The sequence below is a fragment of the Condylura cristata genome, unplaced genomic scaffold (assembly GCF_000260355.1).
Source record: "Condylura cristata isolate star-nosed mole 26May11 unplaced genomic scaffold, ConCri1.0 scaffold00027, whole genome shotgun sequence".
Lineage (NCBI taxonomy): Eukaryota > Metazoa > Chordata > Mammalia > Eulipotyphla > Talpidae > Condylura > Condylura cristata.
The window spans coordinates 4349394-4370622 of record NW_004567128.1 but is presented as its reverse complement, the minus strand read 5'-3'; the positions used below and the strand labels follow the sequence as shown (position 1 = coordinate 4370622).

Here is a 21229-nt window from a genome sequence, read left to right as displayed (position 1 = left end):
TGCTCAGACAGTGCATCTCCTGAAGCGTTCTCTTACACTCCCCACGGCCGCTGTAGCCCACAGATGCACTGCGGGCGCCCCTGCTCTTGTCCCCTTGCTGAGGCCTCCCTTCCTCCCGAGGGTGAGAGCTAAGCAAACATTCTGATTTTGAAGGCAGACGAGTAAAAGAGCACAGAAGTTGGGCTTCGTAGCGCACGGTCCCGCCCTTCCTCCATCCTGCTCTTCCACTCCGTTCACCTTGCTCGAAACCTGCTCTTGGGTCTATCTTTTACTTGAAGTTTAAATGACAGATAGATGCAAATATCATAAGCTATTTCCATTATCTTTGCAGGATTTTTATTCAAATGTTACATATTTATATATTTTGTTTACTTCTTACCCTCCCTGACTACAACGCAAGATCCACGAAGCCTTGTAGTCTCTCTTGCATTTTACCTTTTAAACCAGTGCCAGGCACAAAATGGCTATTCACCAAATATTGGTTAAATGGATGAATGAATCAGTGTCCTAAAGCTCTGTGGGGGAATTTCAGGCTCCTGTTATGGGAATCGAAAGGATGAAGGACTTAGAAGAAAGTTAGCAGCGCTCACCAGCTGCTGCCGCATGATACGAGTGTGAAGGCAGCCAGTGAAACTTGCCTCGCTCCTTCTGTAAGTTGCAAGCTGATTCCTTCTAGAAATAAGTTCAATCAAGTTGAAGGAAAGCACTTGTCCACCGTCGAGCCTTGGTTAGACAACTGTGTCCACAACTGTACCTCTTCCCATGTAGCTGGAAGGACGCAGTTGAATCTTCTAACTTGACACCAGTATGGTGGACAGATGGCTCCATGACTCCTGAAGCAACTTCTATTTTTGTTTTTTAAGATTTATTTATTTATGCATACGGAACTGGGGTCCAGGTCAGAGGTGCAGGGGCAGCGAAAGGATTCACCAGAGACAGAGTGGGGAGCAGAGCAGGCCAATTGACAGAATTCATTGCTGAGGGGAGCAGTGGGCAGGTCAGGGGAGGTCTGCCATGCCACGTGGGTCAGCTCCCTGGCTGGGGATCGAACTCGTGCTGAAGTGGCTCCTGCTAGCTTGGCAGTGCTGTGCTTCAACCTGTTGTGCCACAGGGTGGGCCCACATCTTACTAGTTTGTAAGACCCTCAGAATTGGGACTCCATTTCCAGTGAAAGATATTTGAGGGGCAAATAGCCATTTGTAGAGAAAAAGAATCTTTGAATAGAAATGTAGATGTAACAAGTAATCGCTAGGCCAGCCTAAAGCAGAGATGCCAATGGCTATTCTAGGTGGTTTGCCTTGGATAGTTATAATCCTCTGTCTTGCCTGGGAGGAAGGACATAGCAATGTGGCTCCAGTTTTCAGAAAGGGCCAGAGCATCTGAGGTCTGTTGCCGCTGTTCTGGTAGGGACTACATCAGTGTGCGTACAGCAGCGCACTGCGGACTCTTGGCAGTACACTGAGGTGAGTGGGGGTAAAGTCTGTGTCCTTGGAGGATTAACATACTTAAAAAGGGAACATGAAAATGAAAGTCATATGATGGTGATAGTGTAAATGAACATAGTCCTCTGAACACCTGCTTTAGGTCACATGCTCCTGTGATTTTGCAGTCACAGGGCACCATCACCACAAGGCAGACAGAGTTATCTCTGTTTTTGACTTGACGTTGAAGTTCGGGGAGGTTCAGCTATTTTCCCAAATTCACAAAGCCAGGAAGGGACCAAAGTAAGATTTGAACTCAACTTTGACATTGAAATCCATTTATTATTTTCCATCCTATCACATTCCCTCCTTAGAAGAAGAGTCTGTTACTCGTTTATCATCCTCTCTTGTTGTGAAGCCAGCAGTGGGTCACAGATGCCTTTGTTACATAGCCTGCTTGGGGTCCAGCGTTCATGTCTCTCCGCCACACTTGTCAGGGCCTGTCAGAGGACCTCCTCCTGCCTCCCCCGGCAGCCTGCAGAGTAGAAGCACCCCTGACTGGGGCTCCAGAGACCAGATGGTGGACTTGGCTAACCCACAGAGAGCTCTTTAACTTGACTATATTTCTTAACTTGTTCCTGCCCCAAACCTCAGTTTGTTTAAAGTTTCTGTAACTCTAAACTTAAGGGAAGGTGACTAGCTTCAAGGATTCCTCTTCTAGACAAAGCTTCACTCTTGAATATGATGAAAGCCTTAAGTACAAGTAAGAATGCATCTTAAAATAGAAACTTTCTAGCAACCTGAGTATATAGGCGAGAGATTTGTTGCACCCATAGGGTTCTGACATATGACACCTTAGTGAACAAGCCATTCGTGCCCCGAGAACATAAGGACAGACTTATTGTGCAGTGCAGGCCTGTCGAATCCTGCCTCCCGATTGTATCTGGAAATTTCTGAACCATATGACATTCTAATGTCAGAGAAACTTGACAGGATACATCAAGTATCGAACAAGAGTGTCATCTTAACCCACCTAGACCTTAAGTGAAATTAGCCTGGGGGCAAGTTAGAAGTCAAGTTAAAAGTGCACCATTAATACAACCCACACATGGGGAGAGGGAGGGAAGACTTAGGGAGTCAGTGGATCAAAAGATACTGCCAATCTCGTTGTCTGAAAGACATTCTTCACACAGTGGGTTTTAAATCTCTGGTGGGCATAAGTGTCGTGGATGGTGCCTGGTGGGAATGCAGGCCCTGTACTGAGCAGGCAATACTAACATCCGGGCTTGAAGCACATTTCAAGCAGCAGCACCTCAGTGTGTCACAAGTGCTCTAACTATTGGCAACATGATGGACTAAAAGAAAAGAGGATGGAGAAAGGGGCTGCAGTCCTTTCTTTGGAATATAGCTTTCTTCCTGAAGCAGGACAGGATCAGCAGGCCCAGTCTCCTAGGTGAGGGAACCAGGGGTGGTGTAAGGGGTTCATTGGGAGCCTTGGCCATGATGCAGAGAATGCTGGCAGGGTCAGGGCAGGGAAGCCAAGGGGTGTGCCCTGGCAATCGAGAACTTGGAGGGGGCGGCCAGCACCCGGACATCTGTGGAGCGGAGTGGGGCCAGTTTCTAGGTACATCTGAGAAGAAAGTACCTGCTCACAGTCCCGGGGTGTGGAGGCAGTGTATGGGGCACTGTCTCTGCTCTCTAACTGGAAAACCAGTCACTGAGAAAGCTCGAGGGAGCTGGTGGCAGTGGCTGCAACAGGCACTGGGTGAACCGCAGCTGGAAGTTTAGGGATGTGCCCATTGCTGAACAGGGGCAGGGCAGGGCAGGGCAGTGTCGGAGGCCAGCGTCACGCCTCCACTGGGCTTGTTGTCTGGCACATCCATTGAGCAATTGGGTCAGCATCAGACACCACGCACTTCAAACACTTGCTTAAGTCAGTTTCGCTCTTGAAGGAGACCATAGATTCATCTCAATGTTACTTATGTGTGCTGCAGTTAACAACAAAATAATTATCATGGCTGTGCATTCCAGCAATGGAAAATATCCCCAGTAGTTGCGCATTTATGCTTCAGTATTTATTTAATTTTCTTATTGAGATAATGTTTGTGACATCATGTGTGATCTGGGAGTTTAGTTTCATCACTGTCAGATGTATGTCACTGCACCACACTCACTGTGAAAGCCCCGATTTTGGTTTAGTTTGTCTGTTCTTTTGTTTTGTATTCTTCTTCCTTTAAAAGTTGTTCCCAAAACTCCATTTAAAGAACCCTTGATGATTATGTAAATGAGACACACCTGAATTGAAACAAGTACAAGCTTTATAATTACTCCCAGGCGCCTAACTAAAGTCTCTGATGGGGCAGAGCAGACACCTGTCCTTACAGAGCTATCCCGAGGCCCAGCAGGGAAGTAACTTACAGTGATCATTGGGTGCTGCGGCGTGGAAGTGTAAGGCACTCGCCCAAGGATCTCGATCCACAGAGAACAAAAATAACTAGTTCAAGTTTGACTAGGCAGGCAAGAAACAAAACCTTTAGACTCGTCTTCTCAAGTTCAGACATGACTGCATTGAACTCATGTAAAATGGGAGGGTGCTACTTGTTCCAGCCCTGAGATGTGCACTCGGTCCACGGCAGCACAGGTGTGTGCTGCCCAGCAAGGCTTTCCACAGGAGGTGAAGATAGAAACTCACGGTGTGTAAACTGTTAGGCATTTGAGGAAGAGTCCAATGCACAGCCTTACTCAAACACCTTGCAAGCCCCTAGCTACTACAGTTCATCAACTGTTAGATTTTAGCTAAAGGCTCCCACACGGTTAAGACGTAAATCTAGGGATAGAACAGTGTTTCGAGTACTGTTTGTCGTTTTCTCCATTGTGTATGTGAGGTGAGAGATTCCCAGATTCCCTACCCGTATCCCCAAGTTCAGGTATGGCTGCTACGAGTACCAAAGGGAGTGATGCAGTGAATGGAGAGCGGGGCTCAGGGCAGGGTGGCCAGGGCACCAGAGAGTGTCTTGTCATGACTGTGTAGAGCTGAGCCTCCCCCAGATTGGTCCTAGATGTGCAGTTACCCTTCTCCTCTTAGTTCATTCCGGGTAAGACCTGTTTTCCCTGTTGACCTTGGGATTTGGAGGAGATGGACGGCAGCAGAGCTGGCTCACGAGCTCTTCTACTCCTCTTCTCTGGCTAAAGTTTCAGTGGCTGACTAGGAAGGGCCATGTTGATCAAACAGTATAAAGGCATCACAGAAAATACCCATATGCATTGAGCAGTACTAGCTGGGAAGGACAAAAATACAATATCTGCTCCCATCTGTGCCTCGTCCCTTCAGAAAATGCGTTCACATATGGTTGGCCTGTGTTAATTAAGTCCAAATATGGATTGCATTCAAATTGGAGAGTAACTGATAAATCTGCAGCTAAAACTTTTCCAAATGCTTTGATATTTCCTGAACAAAAATGTTTTGAAGGTGTTGAAAAGGAGAGGGCTAAATTGAACACCAGGAGAAAGAAGAGCTCAAATTGCCCAAAGATTCAAATAATACTGCCCATGTTTTATATTTTCAGTTTTCAACATCAGTTCAAATCTAGTAATATATGCAAGCATTCATGAAGATGAAATGTCATTTGCCTACACACTAAACTAATGAGAACTGTCTAAGTCCCGACGGACATGACGAAGTGACCATGTGTATAGGCATGGTGTGTTGAAGTTCATAGCTGTTTAATGGTGCCATGAGGTTGGGGAGAGTCCCGGTCAGGCAGTAGGCTGGTCCACCAATGATTAGATAACACTTTGAAACAAAGCCCAATTCCTCACTGTACTCTTAACAAGTAGTTAAAGAGGAAGTTTAGCATCAACTAAGTCATTAGTTAATAGAAGATGCAGCTGTCGCCTCTGTTAGGAAGGATGTACCTCCCAAAGAGTGGAAAGCCAGGAAGGCTGAAACCTGTGCTTGGGGCTCATCATGGAAAGTGACTGGAGCCCGAGTTTAATAGGAAAAGTCTATGAGCATGGGCTGGGCAATGGGGGAAGGAACTCTCCCTCCTTTTCTCCCCCTTATCTTACAACCAACATAGGCTGATGATAACATTCAATATGAATCTGGACTGAGAAAAACTATAGCGCAAAAGAAAGGTTAAGTGACTTCTTGTAGACACTCAGTAAGATGAGATTTAAATTTAAGACTTCCGGAACCTCAGGCTTGGCATCAGCCCCATCCCCATAGCATTCTTTAATCCCTTCGATCACGTACTGCTTTCTGTCCTTCATTGAGAGGCACAAATTTAGCAAAATATCTTTACTAAAATAAAAGTACAAATGAATAGTTACTTTATTGCCCTTTGAAAGGCCTGATCAATCAGGTGCAGGACAGCCTTGCTCTGTGCGCGTCTATGTGGAACTTGACTTAATTTTCTATGTCCTTAATTGTCTTTCAGATTTTGTGTTCTCTTCAGTACAGATGTTGCTTTGTAATTTTAAATGCCATGAGCAAGCAAGGTTTGATTTGTTCAGCAGATCACTGAGCTTTGTAGATGGACACTTTTTGCCTACTTTAAAATGAAGTACTTTTCCTTTGGATAATGTGCTATGAGATCATACAGAAGTAACTACTCATGTGTCTTCTAAGACACATGTGTGTGTTTATTTTGGGACTAATGCCATCCAGGGAGCCTTTCAAAAGCAGCACTATGGGCCAGACAGAAACCTGCATCACCGGGAGCTGAGTATCCTTCAGGACCTCTGAATTTTCTTTAGCTTCTTGCCACAAGAAATTTCAGGTAATGAGTAAGAGCATTCGGATGTGCTGGCTCATATCTACCTTGTGATTTCTTGTAGCCCTCATATCCAGTTAATAATTCTCCAGTCAACCATCTTTGTATAATTATCTGAAAATATATAAACCCATAATTCACAAATATATTCTAAAATAATATCTCATGGCTACTCCTGCTGATTGAATCAGAAGGTTCCAATGATCTCACTTGAGATTAGGGCATTTCTCAATAGGGAGTTCAATATTGAATATGTGTCTTTGTGTAAACTATATGTTGACTGCTTTAGACCGCCTCTTAGGTTACAGGCACTCTAATCTTTCTTGCTCCACTCCAAAGTCAGGTTTTTCTCCTCTGGAGTTGGATAGTCATTTGGGGAGAGAAGCTTCAAAGATTTAAGAGTAGTTTGAGAAAGAAACTTGAAATTCAAAATCTCCCTTTGCTGATTCCCAAATCCTAAGGGACGCGATGGACTCACTCTTAGCTACTCATCCAGCAGGAGTTTTGTGGTTTCAGAAGGAGGAGTTCATTTTGAGTTGAAGACTCACAAGGTGATGGAGCAGGCAGCAGCCTCCAGCTCCTTCTATTCTCCTAGTTCAATCTCTCTTGATAGGTTCAGAAACTGAGAATCAAAATTAAGAACTTGTGGGGCTGGAGAGGCTAGTTAGGATCCTGAAAGATCCTGAAATGAGGGGAGGAAATGTGGAACTTCCGCTGCCCTGAGCCACCTTCTCTGTATTCTGTTCTTTGTACAAATGCCTTCAGAGCAAACTCGGATGAATATTAATGCAGTGGAAAGTTACCTCCAGGAGGAGAACCTATTGGTTGTCATTGCTAGTCCAATCAGGCAAACAGTCAAGGACAAGATGTCATGCCAGCTGCGATGGACTTCCCTGTATAGTTCCCTCTTCTCCCTCAGGCATCAGCACTGTCCTTATTCTGTTGTGCTTGAACCAATATTGCGCCCCTGAGTGTATGTGTATTACTGAACCCAATCAGACTTCAAAGGAGCTTTCCAGCACTGTGAGAGAGCCTGTTATGTATAGAACACATTTTCTAGACCTTAATGCTTCCACCCTTGGCCATACCTTTTTTTGAGGAGCTCGCTCCAAAATTACGCCCTCTCCACCACTTAGCTCCTGCTTAATCTACCAGTGTATGTGCATGCCAGCAGCTCCCACCCTCCCATCCTTGTGTGCCTCTGGGAAGAATGGAATCATTGTGGTTTCCATGGCATTTCCTAGCACTTCTCTGAAGCCTTGAAGCTTAATTCTGATGTGGGCGCTTATGTTACAGTCATTAATTACTGCATTAAGTCAAGTTGCAAAACTAATGAGGATTTGGACACAGAGTTAGAAAATGAGAATGTAATTTTGCCTGGATTATAGGATATACAGATAAATATGGTCCAAATATGCACAAAGAGAAGAAATCACAGATTTTCATAGCTGTCTTTTCACAGAAAATGTGGGCTTACGTGTCTGATCAAAACTGAGAGTAAGATAAAGCATCGCCATTGGTAACATTTAGGCAGGTCTTAGTTCGCCGCGCATTTTATTTTTGGCTCTGCCATCTAAATAGAGAGTGTTCTTTTTCCTTATGCCATAGAAATCATTCTATACCCAAAGTTGAAATCTTTGAAGTTCTTGCATCAGGACATAGGATGAGTCAAGGACGGCAGGCTGTGAAAAAGTAGGCCTTTTATGTGTGTGTGGAGAGCTGGTCATTAGACAGGATTATTGGGGAGCACTGTTGGATGTCTGTCTAGAAAGCTACACTCCACCTCGTCTCGGTGGTGCCTGCAATCTATCATCAGAAGGAGAAGGCCTGTCAATCCCCAGGAGTTCTCTATTACAACTCAAGTACTACTGAGAAGGCAGAACACTGAATCATCAACACCTGAAATTGTGAATCGAATCAAAAGGGATTAAAAGCAAATCACCCCCAATACCATAAAGGGAATAGTTTCAGGTCAGATAAAGGTTGATGATCAGGCAAGCAGGTGCCTTGGTGATGAGGGGCATCACCAAGGAGGAGGAACAATGCCTCCTTTATGCTTCAGGAGACTTCCGGAAGTTGGAGAGTAGCCTGAGGCCTCTAGGGTATCTGATCAGTCAGCTAAAACAGTATTTCCTTAACTTTGCCTCAGGCTTACCCATTCTGGAGACAGGGAGACAGGCAATAAACCTAGATGGGGAAGTTGTTAACAGTCAGCCATTGTGGCTCCCTTAGGAAAGATAAAGAGTTTTTTTTTTTCTAAACAAACAAACAGATACACTAAAAAGATCAAGTTCCCCAATACACACTAATGCATGCACTTTTAGGGAGGCTCAAGGACCTCCCCTTAGCTCTTCCGTTAAGAACCCTGATCTGTAAGGTCACACTCAAGGAGTGGGTGGGCTCCATCTTTAACGTCTGGAGTTTGTAGGAATCTCTCTTGGTCACTTTGCTTTCAGAGAGTGAACAGAAAACACAATCAGTAAATTATAAGAAAATACCATGGTATTTTACTAGAGCATATCACCCGAGTGTCAGCACCACCTTTGACTGTCTAGCCACATAGCATATATTATATCCTGCTAATGCTTTTAATTAAATCATCTTTTTTCAAAGTCAAGGAAATAGAAGTTCACAGGGATAACAAATTGTCCTGGGTCACAAAGCTAGTTCTGAGACGAGACACTCAAGCACAAGGTTATTTAGCACTAAAACCATATCTACCATAGTCTCGGGAGTGATCAGTACAGCGTTCAACATCATAAGCAGGGACCCCAACTATACAGCGCTCTGAAGACTGAAAGAAGAATGTCGGTGCCAAAGCAAAGTTCACTGTAAAATTGAACAGGTGACATTGTATTGAGAACAAACATCAGTCCACCAACTTTGGGCAGAGCAGAGGGTAGCTCCATCATCCTTCCAGAAACCGTGGCCATTTGCTTATCATTCTAGAAGGTATAGGAAAAAGTGACTGATTTAACAAATGTGATTTACTTAAAATAGAATTTCTGTACAATGTTAGAGTAACACGGTTAGTATGATTCAAAGAGAGAAAATGAAAACTCCTTCTCTGAAGGTCTTTAAGAGTGGCCTTTTCAACCAGTTGTCTGAAGGGAGGGAGTTGACTCATGACTCTAATGGATCTCTTTAGCCTGGGATAGAAAAATTTTTCAGAAAGTACATGTGCTATAGAAGCTACTAAGACTGTATAACACTATCAAATAGATCTTCCTATTTGAAAGTCAGTGCTGTATCTTGAATTCAGTCTTTTCAGACATTTGCTAAATTTGAAGGTACTTTGTTCTCATCTTAAAGTGTACTTTCTTCTAATTGCCTCTGGAAAAATGAGCCCCCAAAAGGTTAGCTCCAAAGAGACATGTGCCAGCAATGGTATTTGTTTGTGTGTTAGGACTTGCGGCAGGATATCTCCTAGCGCTGACATAAAGCTCAATACCTTTAATTCTTGTCCTGACTTTCCCGTACATGGATTCCATTATTTTACCTCATCTAACTTCTGAAAGAAGTAATTTTCTCATCGGTAAAACAAGAGATTTTTTTATATTAGATTATTCTACAGGGGTAATACAATCAAATCACAAAAGAATCCTATGTTTTTATAAAAGTCAGAATTTTGGCAGAAAAATTCTCAGATACAGTGGGAAACAAAGGAAGGAAGCAAATAACTGCAAAGACATTGTGGACTTGGGAACAAGCAGCTCCTCTCCAAAAATGTCCCCTTCTCCTTTTTCCTTTTATATTGCACATTGCACCCCATATCCCATGATGCCCCGACTTCCACTGCAAGCCTCTATCTTCACCTCAAAACACACTGTTCACACAGTACTAGAATAATACACATGGCTCTTCTCATTATGCTACTCTGGCTTCATGGCTTTTTAAGTAGTATGAATTTAGGATTTCATTAAAGAGTGTCCTTGTTTACCCCCTGGTCAAGGTGATCAGTACTTGTTGGGGTGGTTCAACGGAAAACTTAAAAGGACAACAGAGAGTAAAATCAAACATACTAGCTAAGTGAGTGTTAAAGAAGAAACCAGAAGAGAGGAAGGCAGAAATAGTTATTACACATTCCCACCAAGTGGCTGTGTCCTGCATCGCTAGATAGAAGTTGGCTTACATTGATCTAAGACCTTTGGCTCCTATTTGAAAGGTTTGTTTGATATTTTCTGAAGTACCCAAATGTTTGAATCTGCAAGGCCCATGGAATTCTGGCTTACCTTCCCCACTTTTTAAAGACCCCTACCTTTTGGGAAACAGGTATGTAAGACCTGAAAGTGTGGTGAAATCAACAGATGACGTTGTTCTCTTGTGCTTGGTTTGACTAAGGGCTTTGATTTCTACACAGAGTTAATTCTAGCTCAGTTCCTGTGAAGCTGAAAAAGCAGGAATTCATTCCCAAATGAAGTGCTCTCCGTATTTTCCTAGGGTGTCAGGAAAATGCAAATACAAGATATGACCAGAGAACATTAATTCCTTACAGTGGGCCAAATGCTTGACTGAGGATTTAGCTATGTTAGGCTGGAGGTACGTCATGAGTTAATCTTTTATGTCTATTTTATCCACTTTTAACCCTCTTCATCCTATCTAGCTTGTCCTCCCAGGTAGCCAGCATTCTCATTCTCATTATTCTTCACAGACATCAAAACTGCCTTATGAAAGGAAATTTCCTATCAGTTCTTTACAGTTTAGTGAACTTAGCCTGGGGCCTCCCTCTCCCAGTGGGGTTTGCGTGATAAACCTGGGCGGAAAGGGACGTGCCATCCTGGTGGGACTTCAGCAAATTCTAGCATCTTTAAGACACCAGCAACTATAGCCCTCTTGGCCTTAAGCTTGACTTGGACTTGCAGCTAAGCATACATTAGCAATAATTACTCCTTACCCCCTATTAAATGGAGGCCAGTGACTCAAATAAGCAGCAGTGTGGGTGCCAAGCAACAATTTCTAATAATATTTGAGTCACACAATTCATTTGCAAAATGAGAGCCACTTTCTTTTTTGTGTTTCCTATTTATTCCCATTACTTAATTGGCCTCGTGTCTGCCTGCCTTGTTAGACAGGAGCCCTTCCAGGCCAGCGACCATGCCGTCCTCAGCTCTGGATCCCTAGGCCCAGAGCCGTGGCTGGCTCATTGGAAACACGTCCAGGCAGATAATTAGATTCTTACAGTTCAAATCTGCCCAGAACTGTTTCCTGAAAGAACATAGCTGTTCTCCACTGCAGTGCATCCCTCTGATTTCACAGAATACTGACAACGAAGGAGAAGTGTAAACCCAGCTGCCACAGGACAAGCCCCACCCGATCTAAGATGACTGTAAGGGTGTTTCAGAGCCTGTAATTGCTACATTTGGGAACCAGAGAGAGAATTGCTATTGCATCTAGGTCGGAGGAACATTGCCCACCCCCCACCATGATTCTGGGACAAAAAGGCCTTTATAGAACAGAAAAAAAAAAAAGCAGCCTGGCTTTATTTCAGCAGTGTGCAATACCAGGTATTTACTAGAGCAAATGCCACCAGAGGCCTGAGGGTTAGTTGGAGCAGCTGATACTCTGTGCTGCTTTTTATAACTCTCCTCTCAGCACCATGCTCTGCATATGTCCCATTTCATCAGGTCACATCAACTTAGGTTGTGTCCAGCACTGCATCCTACACCAAATGTCTCACCGTGTGGGCTAGTCTGAGTGTTTTTAAGACCTTTTCAAAAACTAAAGGCACATTTCCCTAAAAAGTAATGTGGAGAAAGTTTCCTGTATACAGAGTGACCTAGCCGTGTTTATGCAGCCACTTTCATTCCACAAGACTCTGGAGCTGTAGGCCATCAGTAAGCTGTGAAATTGCCAGGATTCAGAGTGGAAGATACCATGTAGACCTACCTGGCATGCAGGCCTGTGGAGTGAGGTTTTGATGGTAGCAAGTCTGCACACTTGTGAAAATTATTTGCAATAACAATAGCTGTCTGTTTGGGGTGGGGGGGAAGGGGGCTGGGTAATAAGGCTAGAGGAAAGGGAAGTTCTATAAAGCATCTCTCAGATATCAATGTTTATTCAACATGTTAGATATCTATCATATACAATCCTTGGCCTTGGACCTTAGGAAGAGGTTACAAGGGACACAAATCCAAGTATCTTGGTTTCAAAAAGCTTACTATTTTAGAAAAAATGTGAACTTTCAAATACAGACAGCCATCATTTCACTGTTTGAGCACATAAGCTGTGCCAGATATGATGGCAAGTATTCTTAGACCTCTAAATAGGGGGCAGCAAGTTATGACCAAAGAGTGAAATCCAATCTACTACCTGTTTTTGTAAAGTTTTCTTGAAACGAAGTCATACACAATTATGTAGTATCTACATCTACTTTGGCACAATGGCAGACTTGACTAATTGGCCCAGATTTAAGACGCACTGGCCTGCAAAACCAAAGTGCCTGTTACCTTATCCTGTAGAGAAAATACTTGCTAACCTCTGCATGGTATCATTCATTCTCACAAGAATACACAGAGCTAGAGAATGGTGTCTCCCATTTTACAGTTTAGATAACTGAGGATTATAAAATACATAACTTGTAAATGGCAAAGCATGTTTTTGATGCTATATTTGTCTGATTTCAAAAAACCTGTATTCTTATGCTGTGGTCCTATACAGAGAGGGCCAAAATATGAGTTAGGAAGAAATAAGAACCTCCCCGTTTCACAGAGAAGCTGAAGAGTCATAAAAGAGAGATTACTTTGAACTTGAGGTGATAAGGATTCTGGAGGAAGTCACATTTAAATAAAAACACAAACATGGATCTCAGGAATGGTGTATTCCAATTGCAAACCCAAGAATACTTGAAATACAAGTTGACATGTAGTTAGAATCAAAGCTGAGTCAGAATCAGGTGTCCACTCAGCACAAAGTATGCCCTCTTCCAGTGACCGTGCTGAGTCATCACATCTTTCGCATGTGTAGTTAGTGTTATAGAGCAGAATTGTTTGAAATGAGAATTTGTACATTTTGCTCAATGGTAATTGAACTAAAGGGCCTGTACTTTCTTACTGAAACTAAAAAAAAAAAAAAAATTGTGTAGGCATTTGCCATCACTGACCTCTGCATCTTAACAAATACATTTGTTCTTGTGGAGGTGGAGAATCACACTTCTGAAACCAGGGGAACCTCGACACTATTACCAACTTTCAGACTCAAATGACAAAAAAGGGACCACAACGGCCAGATATTCATGTACAAACTCAGGCAGCTCTAGGCCAGGAGAAATTGTAGATGTGAACAGGTATAGCCAAAGGAGGCTTACCTGATACTGTAGAGCACTTTGCCATTTTTTGAAATCCGAAGCAATTTGTTGTCAGTGGTGACATCGTGGAAGTTGGCACCTTTCTCATTGGCAAAGAACAAGTCTGGCTTCCAAATAGAGTCCAGCATTGATGGGTCCAGGTCCAGAGAATCATCTGGATATTCACTATATGCCAGCCGTGAATCATTCCACTGTTGTCTCAGAAAAATGTTCACTCGGTAGTCCTATAGAAATGCCATACATAAGAGTTAGTTATTATCCCCCATTCTCGTGACAAGATTACATTTACCCCTTCCTTCTGCTCCCTGAGTTGGAACAGTGTTGGTGTGTGAGTCAACCAGGCTGTGTATACGTTGTCCAAAATAAACCACTGATTTCTGTTAGAAGTGGGAGTAGAGGGAGAAAAAAGAAGACTCAAACAAACCAGAACGATAATGGGACAAATTGACTTGGTTGGATTTTTTTATATTTAAATCATTTATTCTGGGAGGAAATAATACTAACTCAAGCTGACTTTGCTTTAGAAAAAGGTAACTGTGAGTACAGAAGTCAGTCTGTGATAGTAGATTGTCAAATATAACTGGTTCATTTTCCAAATCAGCAATCACATGATCTCTTCTTATTCTGCTTGGCTGCTCTGGGCAGAAGGAGACCCACTGTGTGATTTTGGTAGTAGAAATCTTATTGTAAAACTCTGCCATAGTAGGGCAATGTTTTCAAAATTCATCAACATAAAGAGTAAAGTGCTTCATGCTGGCAAAATAATTCCCTCACAGCTACATGCCTTTGAAATTCTTAAATATCATATTATTTCTCTGAATGGGTTGTATATACAAGAGTCAAGCTGGTGCTTTATCCAGACAGCTCTTTTCCCTAATCTGAGGACTTCTGACAAAAGCATTCCTCCTGTGGAAGCCTCAGGTACCAACTTGGCACTCTCACTTGGTCTTGGAATCTCTTTCTGAGCTAATGAATATTTTTGGGCAGTGACTACTTCCTGGGATCCTACTAAAAGTCCTTTATGGTCACAGAAATGGCCATATGGCTTGCTATCGGGGCCCTGATGGAGGCTTCAGCAGCATTGCCTTGTCAAGCCAGGACTAGGATGCAAAGCTAAAAGCTACCCTCCTGCCTTTTGTGGCCATAAGGAGTGGTATACACTCATTCCTTCTCGCTCTTTCCCTGAACTGTCTCCCTCAGTTGCTCTACCATCATGTCTTTGGCACCTAGATTAGTGCCCATTTTTTACTTTACTCTCATGGTGTCAACTTGTCCTAGTTTGCCCAATAGCTTCCAAGTTTTAGTCCCAGAAGTCCCCCATGTGGGGAGCCCACTCAGCCCCAGACACTCCTGGAGTGACCGGCCGCCCTACCATGCACAAAGGAGAGGCAGCGTCAGAATGGCTATGGAGGGTTAATTCCCTTGGGGTCTACAGAAACAATGACTGGGTTGTAAAGGCCAGGGTGTATGGCAAGGAATTCCCCTACTGTTTACTCAACTATCCACATTGTCATGACTCTAGCTGTCCTGATGATCAGGCTGATGGAGTATTTTGGAGGTGGCAGTTCGTTGAAGGAGTACAGCATATAGACCTAAAGAAAGTGAATAAATACTTACAAACTGCTGAAAATCAGTCATCAAAGCCCAACTTATTTGGACAAGTTGGGCTATTAAAAGATAAAAACCCTAAGGTTCTCCATTGTACAACATAGGAACTTTCTGACTTGGAAAATTTTGTCAACTGACTTTTATGTGTTTTTGAAATCTCCAAAGGGACCGGTCATTTGTAATGAGTAAGAGATTACCAGTTTAGTGTTTCATTTGCACCAGGAGCTACTGAAAGCTTTGAGGTTTTGTGTGAGTAAAGACTGGGGATATGTGATCTATAGAAAATCAATTAAAAGAATATTCCAATTTACATGTAACTATGCTCTAGAGACAGCCACTGCAAGACTTTCTTACAGCCTCCTGAGCATGGGAAATGCAGCTTCTCCACTGTTTGACATTTACCTCTTTTATTTCTCTAGAGCAAGAATGGATTAACTTGAACAAAATTTTCTTGTGTGGGGTCTATGAGCTTCTTTCAATAGGAAGTAGACAAGGATCCCATCCCTTAGTCAAATCTTGAGGTAGAAAAACTCTTAAGTATAGGAGGCAGCTACAACTGGAAATAACAAAGGTGATGGGTCAAATGTCTTAGACCGTTGGGTGGCTGCAGAGAAACCCCTCGGAAGTAGTTGTTGGGTGGAGGGGCCGTGAGAGGCCAAAAAAATAAAAAAGCAATTGGGCAGCAGAATCACCAAGAGAATGTCACTGACATCCTCTCTTAACCCTGAAAGTCATTTAAAGATGCATGTTGAGAGACTCTAGAGAATACTACTGACAGACAATATGGAAACATTGACCTATAAAAAACTTCTCAGTATACGTTTTCACACCTAATGTTCTTCTTTAAAAAAAAAAGTTTTTCCCACAAGTATTCTTCTCCAGTATCTCCTATTTTTCTAATTTGAATTTTATATATAGAAAATAATGAAGCAGATTCTCCCCATATTCCAACTTATAAAAACACTGAATCTGTCATATCACAATAGAACCATCACAATAGTTCAGGTAAATCAATCTTCCTATTTATAAGCAAAGACAAGTGGAAATTTAGAGGAGAAAATATATTTTATGCCAAAGTGACAGAGTATATAAAATAAGATTCTTAATGGATCTTTGGAAGTATTTGTCCTTTATAATATATAAGAATTATTTTTTGCATTTATTTATGATGATATACACTATTCTAAAATCTTTAAGAATAGAAAAGGATACCCAAAGGTCTAAAGAAGGAAATAACCAATGAGAAGACTTTCTGGTGCTGAGCTTCTGTGATTCTTTCAGTTCCTCTCATTTTCAGTGTAGAAGAGACATTTGATATGTGTGATTCATCTCTGCATCATCTCTGTTTATTTACAGATGGGTTTGTTCTCTCACAATATCCCAAACCGCAGGAGATAGTTATATTGTTCTGTGGTGTTTCTTTGTCTTTATTTTTTGCTTCTAAGTTTAATGAAATATTAAAGGGGAAATAAATATTGAGAGACATGCTTAAATGCAAACTGAATTTTCTTTTATACTGCCTTCCCTCTCCAGAGACAGTCCTATGATTGACTATCTGGGTATTGAATTAGATAATGGAAGCATTTCATAAATTCACACACACACACACACACACACACACACATATAGATAGATACACACACATCTTTTATTTCAAAAGCTATGTTTAAGTCATGTGATCCTTTTATATTCTTTTTGGGGAGGACTTCTTTTATATTCTTAATACAGTAATATAAGTACATATATTCCCTACTGTTCCTTCGTTTCAAAATTAGAATTTCCAAAGTTTCATTTTTGCTGGTGCATTCTAATGCTCTGTGCATGCCACAAAGATTATTTACTTAATTGTGTTATTTTGGTACTATCCATTTAGTCTCACGTTTGTGCAGAGATGATGCCACTTGTCTCAATACACTCACTAAACCCTACGGTTTCTCTCTATTTTTTAACCCATACATTTTCAGTCCCGTTGTGTTAGAGAGTGTCAAAGACAGAGATAGGAGTGGCTGATCCCTACAGCGCCTCTGTGGTGCTTAGATTTTAACCTCTGGCTACACTGCTTGAAGTTTTCATTATCTGCAGCATGTGCCAGCTTCAAGATGGGAGGTTGGTCTTAGATTTACAATCATGGAAGGGGGAGCGATGCTTTATTATGAATTGGGCTTCAACATTTTGCATTGTTAATTTAGAGACCAAGATCACTTTATATCTCACTTTAAATAGATGGCAGGCTTCTGGTTCTTTCTTCAGAGGTCAGAAATCAGAAATGTAACTACTGGCTTTTCCTAATAAGTCAGCATCTCCTTGTGAGTCGTTTATGCAGCTAGAGTGACGGAGAGCCAGAGGGTGGGCAGCAGTTACAGACAGCAGGGTGCTCCTAAGCAGCGCTCCCTCCAGCCTGTTGCTCAGGAATGTGATTTCTGACTGGAGATAAAACAATTTTCCATCCAGCGGCTGGCACGTGGAATTTTACATTTTGGGGCAGTTGTAGGGAGCTGGAATCATTTTGAAGATGCTGACTGAACACACTTTACATACTTTCAGCTCTTGGTACTTCCCCCCCACCAGCTGTAAAATCAGGAGGGGCAATGATCTGCGGCATGGATAACATTCTGGCACCAGCAGGTACCAGCAGGTCTGGATCACACATGCTACCCACAGCTCCCAGGCCGTCATTAGAGTCTCTGAGGAGACTACATCTTGACTTTTACTGGCATCGCTAATATTCCCAAATAATGCCTTTATAGCAGGAAAGAGAGGGTTGCAAATATGTTCCCCATCCTGTAAATTCACTTGCTATCAGAAGCTAATGAGGGAAAGAAAGAAAAGGAAATGGTAAACTGACATTCTGAAAATAAAATACAACCTTACTCATCTTCTAAGTCTTTTGGAACGAAAAAACGTCTGTTCCACTGAATACTCTTATCATAGGATCATCTAGCAATGACCATCTTCAGATTCCCAGGTCTCTTAATGAATAAAAGCATATATTTTTAAATAATGTATATCATCATAATGCTCCGTAGAGCTATTCTTTATCTTCAGTAAAAACCATGAGTATGTTGTCCTTTAAGCCCACGTCTTCAGCATTCACATACAGAGGCATTGAGGGTGCTGCTGAGTGTGCAGATGAGCTTATTCGTTGTACTTAGGCAGAAGCAACAATAGCTGAGTGGGATTTCATCGACCATAAAAGGGGCAGATTGGAAGGTGCCAAGAGAAAGTCATGTTGACTTATCTTAAAATAGATCATCGTTGCCATTTGTTTAGAACAAACGACCTCCTGAAACTGAATCCTTTGATAATGTTACTGGAGTCATGGCGTGAGAGTAAGCCATGAAGGAAGAGAGAAAAATCAGCATAGTTAGAAACAAAATTCTGAGGGGTTCTTGGAAAAATTCATTGAGAAAGCAAAACTGTTTTCCTCTCAAAATAACACTAATTGATGTCCTCAAAGATCACACATGGCTGTGCATAAAAGCTAAGGGTCTGATGTTCTGACTCTAACGAAAGACACTATAGGGGAAAATCTGGTTCTGTTTTAAGTTTTTCAACCAATTTTTCTAAATGGAATTTTGAGAAAGTGTGGAGACCGTGGGTGGTGGAGTCCATGGTGGTAGCAGTTGGTGAAGGAGGCTCAGGGGCGTGATGATACAGTGGGGATAGCAGGTGGATTCTCAGGCAGGCTCAGAGATCTGGGAAGGTGAGACCCCTTCTGAATGCAACCGCTTGCAGGTTCTTATGAACATCTAAATAGCATGCATTTCAGCAGTGAACATTTGATCTGGGGTTGGCAACCTCAGGTCGTGGGCTTAAAATAAGTTTTATTGGTGCCACACCCACTTGCTTACTGTCACAGATGGCTATTTTTATGCCAAAAAAGGCTGTGTGCATTGTGATAAAGACTGTCTGGGCTTTCACCTCTTAAGTACTGTCTGTCTAGCCTTTTACAGAAAAAAAAAGTGTCAGTCCCTACTACAGCTAACATGAGAATGTATTCTATTATTTAAGTATGATCAAGTTTCCAAAATTGGGATTATTTTTTTTTTAGTTTCACACCAAAGACATAATTAAAGAAAATAGCAGATACTCTCTTAAGCCAAATGAGGTTTGCCATTAAACCAGTGCTAAGAAATAAAATAAAAGCAGCTCATGCTTTATTTACAATTGGAAAAACATGGAAGCAGCCCAAATGCCCAAAAGTAGATGACTGGATTAGAAAGATGTGGTACATATATACAATGGAATATTACTCAGCAACCAAAAAGAGAAACACATGTCTTTTGCAGCAACTTGGATGGAGCTGGAAAAGATCATGATTAGTGAGATAAGCCAGAAAGAGAAAGAAAAATACCAGATGGTTTCACTCATAGCAGGAGTATCATGGACCAGGCGAGAAAATAACAAGAATAATGAACAACCATATACCAGAGACATTCTGTGGGGGTGGAGTGGGGAATGGGATCAAAAAGGGGGGAGGGTAGTACACGGGATTATGGTGGTGGCACACTGGTGACTTGGTGATGGGAAACCCACGGAGACTACAATTGAGATGGCAAAAAAAAATGTACAAAATGATGTAAAAATAAACTTATAAAAAAATTAAAAAATAAAATAAAAGCAGTTCAATGTGCATCACTCTTCTGACCATGCAACTTGATCTTTTTCATAAGCAGGACAGGCTGTTGTTATTACACTTAAGCAACGATTTCCAAATATTCTCATAGGAAATATGACAACGGACACTTTAAGAAGTGGTCTGGAAGCCCCTGTGTAGTCCATGTATGAAACACCTTCAGGAGCTTTTCAAGACATATGGAAGCAAGGATCTCCATAGCTTCTGTTTTCATCCCCTTAAATGTTTTGCTTTTTCCTGCATTAATAATGAATATTGAAAAGGTGCGCATTTACATTTTTGATTGAGGAAATTTAATCAAAGCAATGAGGGGATTTAATCAAAGCAACTTAGAAGTCCAATTAATGCAATCAGCATTAGGTCGTGCAAATATTGTCATTGAATGCCATCGTGTAAAGCTGGTGACAGTGATTTGGGCTGCTGGAAGGTTAGCCCCTCTTGTCAGGATAAAACCACGAGGCAGAGACAGAAACTGAATGCCAAACCCCAAGTTGGATTATTCTTTTCATGTTCAGCTTTTCGCATACGTCATTTAATAACTCTCAAAATCATCTTATTTGGATAAAATTCTTAATGTATGGCATCCTCTCCAAGCTCCAGAAGTCTCATTTCTGGACAATGCTGTGTTAAGAATAATATTTCAATGTATAGTGGAACTGAATTATGTCTAATGTTGCTAGTGAAAGGAGTCATAAAAGGTAAATTATTTCTTTCTCACTTCAAGGAAACCAGAAATCACAGTAATTTGTTAAATACAATCCTAATTGCCTAAAGAGAAGATTCATTAAAAGGGAACACTCTATTTGCTCAAAGGCGTTATGCTCATTAGTTCACTTCTTGAGTTTTCCTAAGACATCAGCCACTATGGCACTTAGTCAAACTCAACTATAACTTATTTTTACTTCATCCAATAATATGACTATATACATAGTTTTGCAAGTAAACCAGCCAGTTGACATAGGACTTAAATTGTGTGGGGACTAAGGAAATATTCCACTCCGAATACAGTCACATGATACCTGTCTCCATTCAAGGTCAGTATTCTGATCGAATGGGCGTCACAAGAAACACCATGACCATGACCTTTATAAGAAATAGGTGAATTTTATGACATTTGAAACCTTTTTCATGTGCATGAAACATATTTTCCATGCACTATGATGAACTTTAAATTCGCTCTTTGCTAATTTCCTTTTGTTCCTTTGGAAATTATGTGTGGAATAACTGTTGTAGCTTTAGGAGTACTTTTTATTGTCAACAAGATTTTGTGCATTTGTGTACATGAGTGTGTTTGTGTCTGTGTTTATTATAAGGTCAATCTCTTGGCATAGAGCTTAAATGTAGCATCATAGGGAGGTTTGGCAATGTTAAAAGTTCCATTCTATGAGGCACATTGGCTATTAAAAAAAAGCTCTTAAATTAGAAATTTATATCTATGAAACCTTGGAAATAAAAATATTGAAATATCCTTAACTATGCACCATGC

General features: G+C 41.6%; 1 protein-coding gene across 5 annotated transcripts in view; it reads right to left on the bottom strand.

The window, feature by feature from the left end:
- The window catches only part of GLRA2 (glycine receptor, alpha 2), a 137223-nt gene that overhangs the window by 81944 nt on the left and 34050 nt on the right, over nucleotides 1-21229 (bottom strand). For all 5 annotated transcript variants that reach the window (XM_004689863.1, XM_004689865.1, XM_004689862.1 and 2 more), the window contains one exon: nucleotides 13500-13723. In XM_004689863.1, the coding sequence (XP_004689920.1) occupies nucleotides 13500-13723 (224 nt within the window). The remainder of the gene's footprint in view (nucleotides 1-13499; nucleotides 13724-21229) is intronic.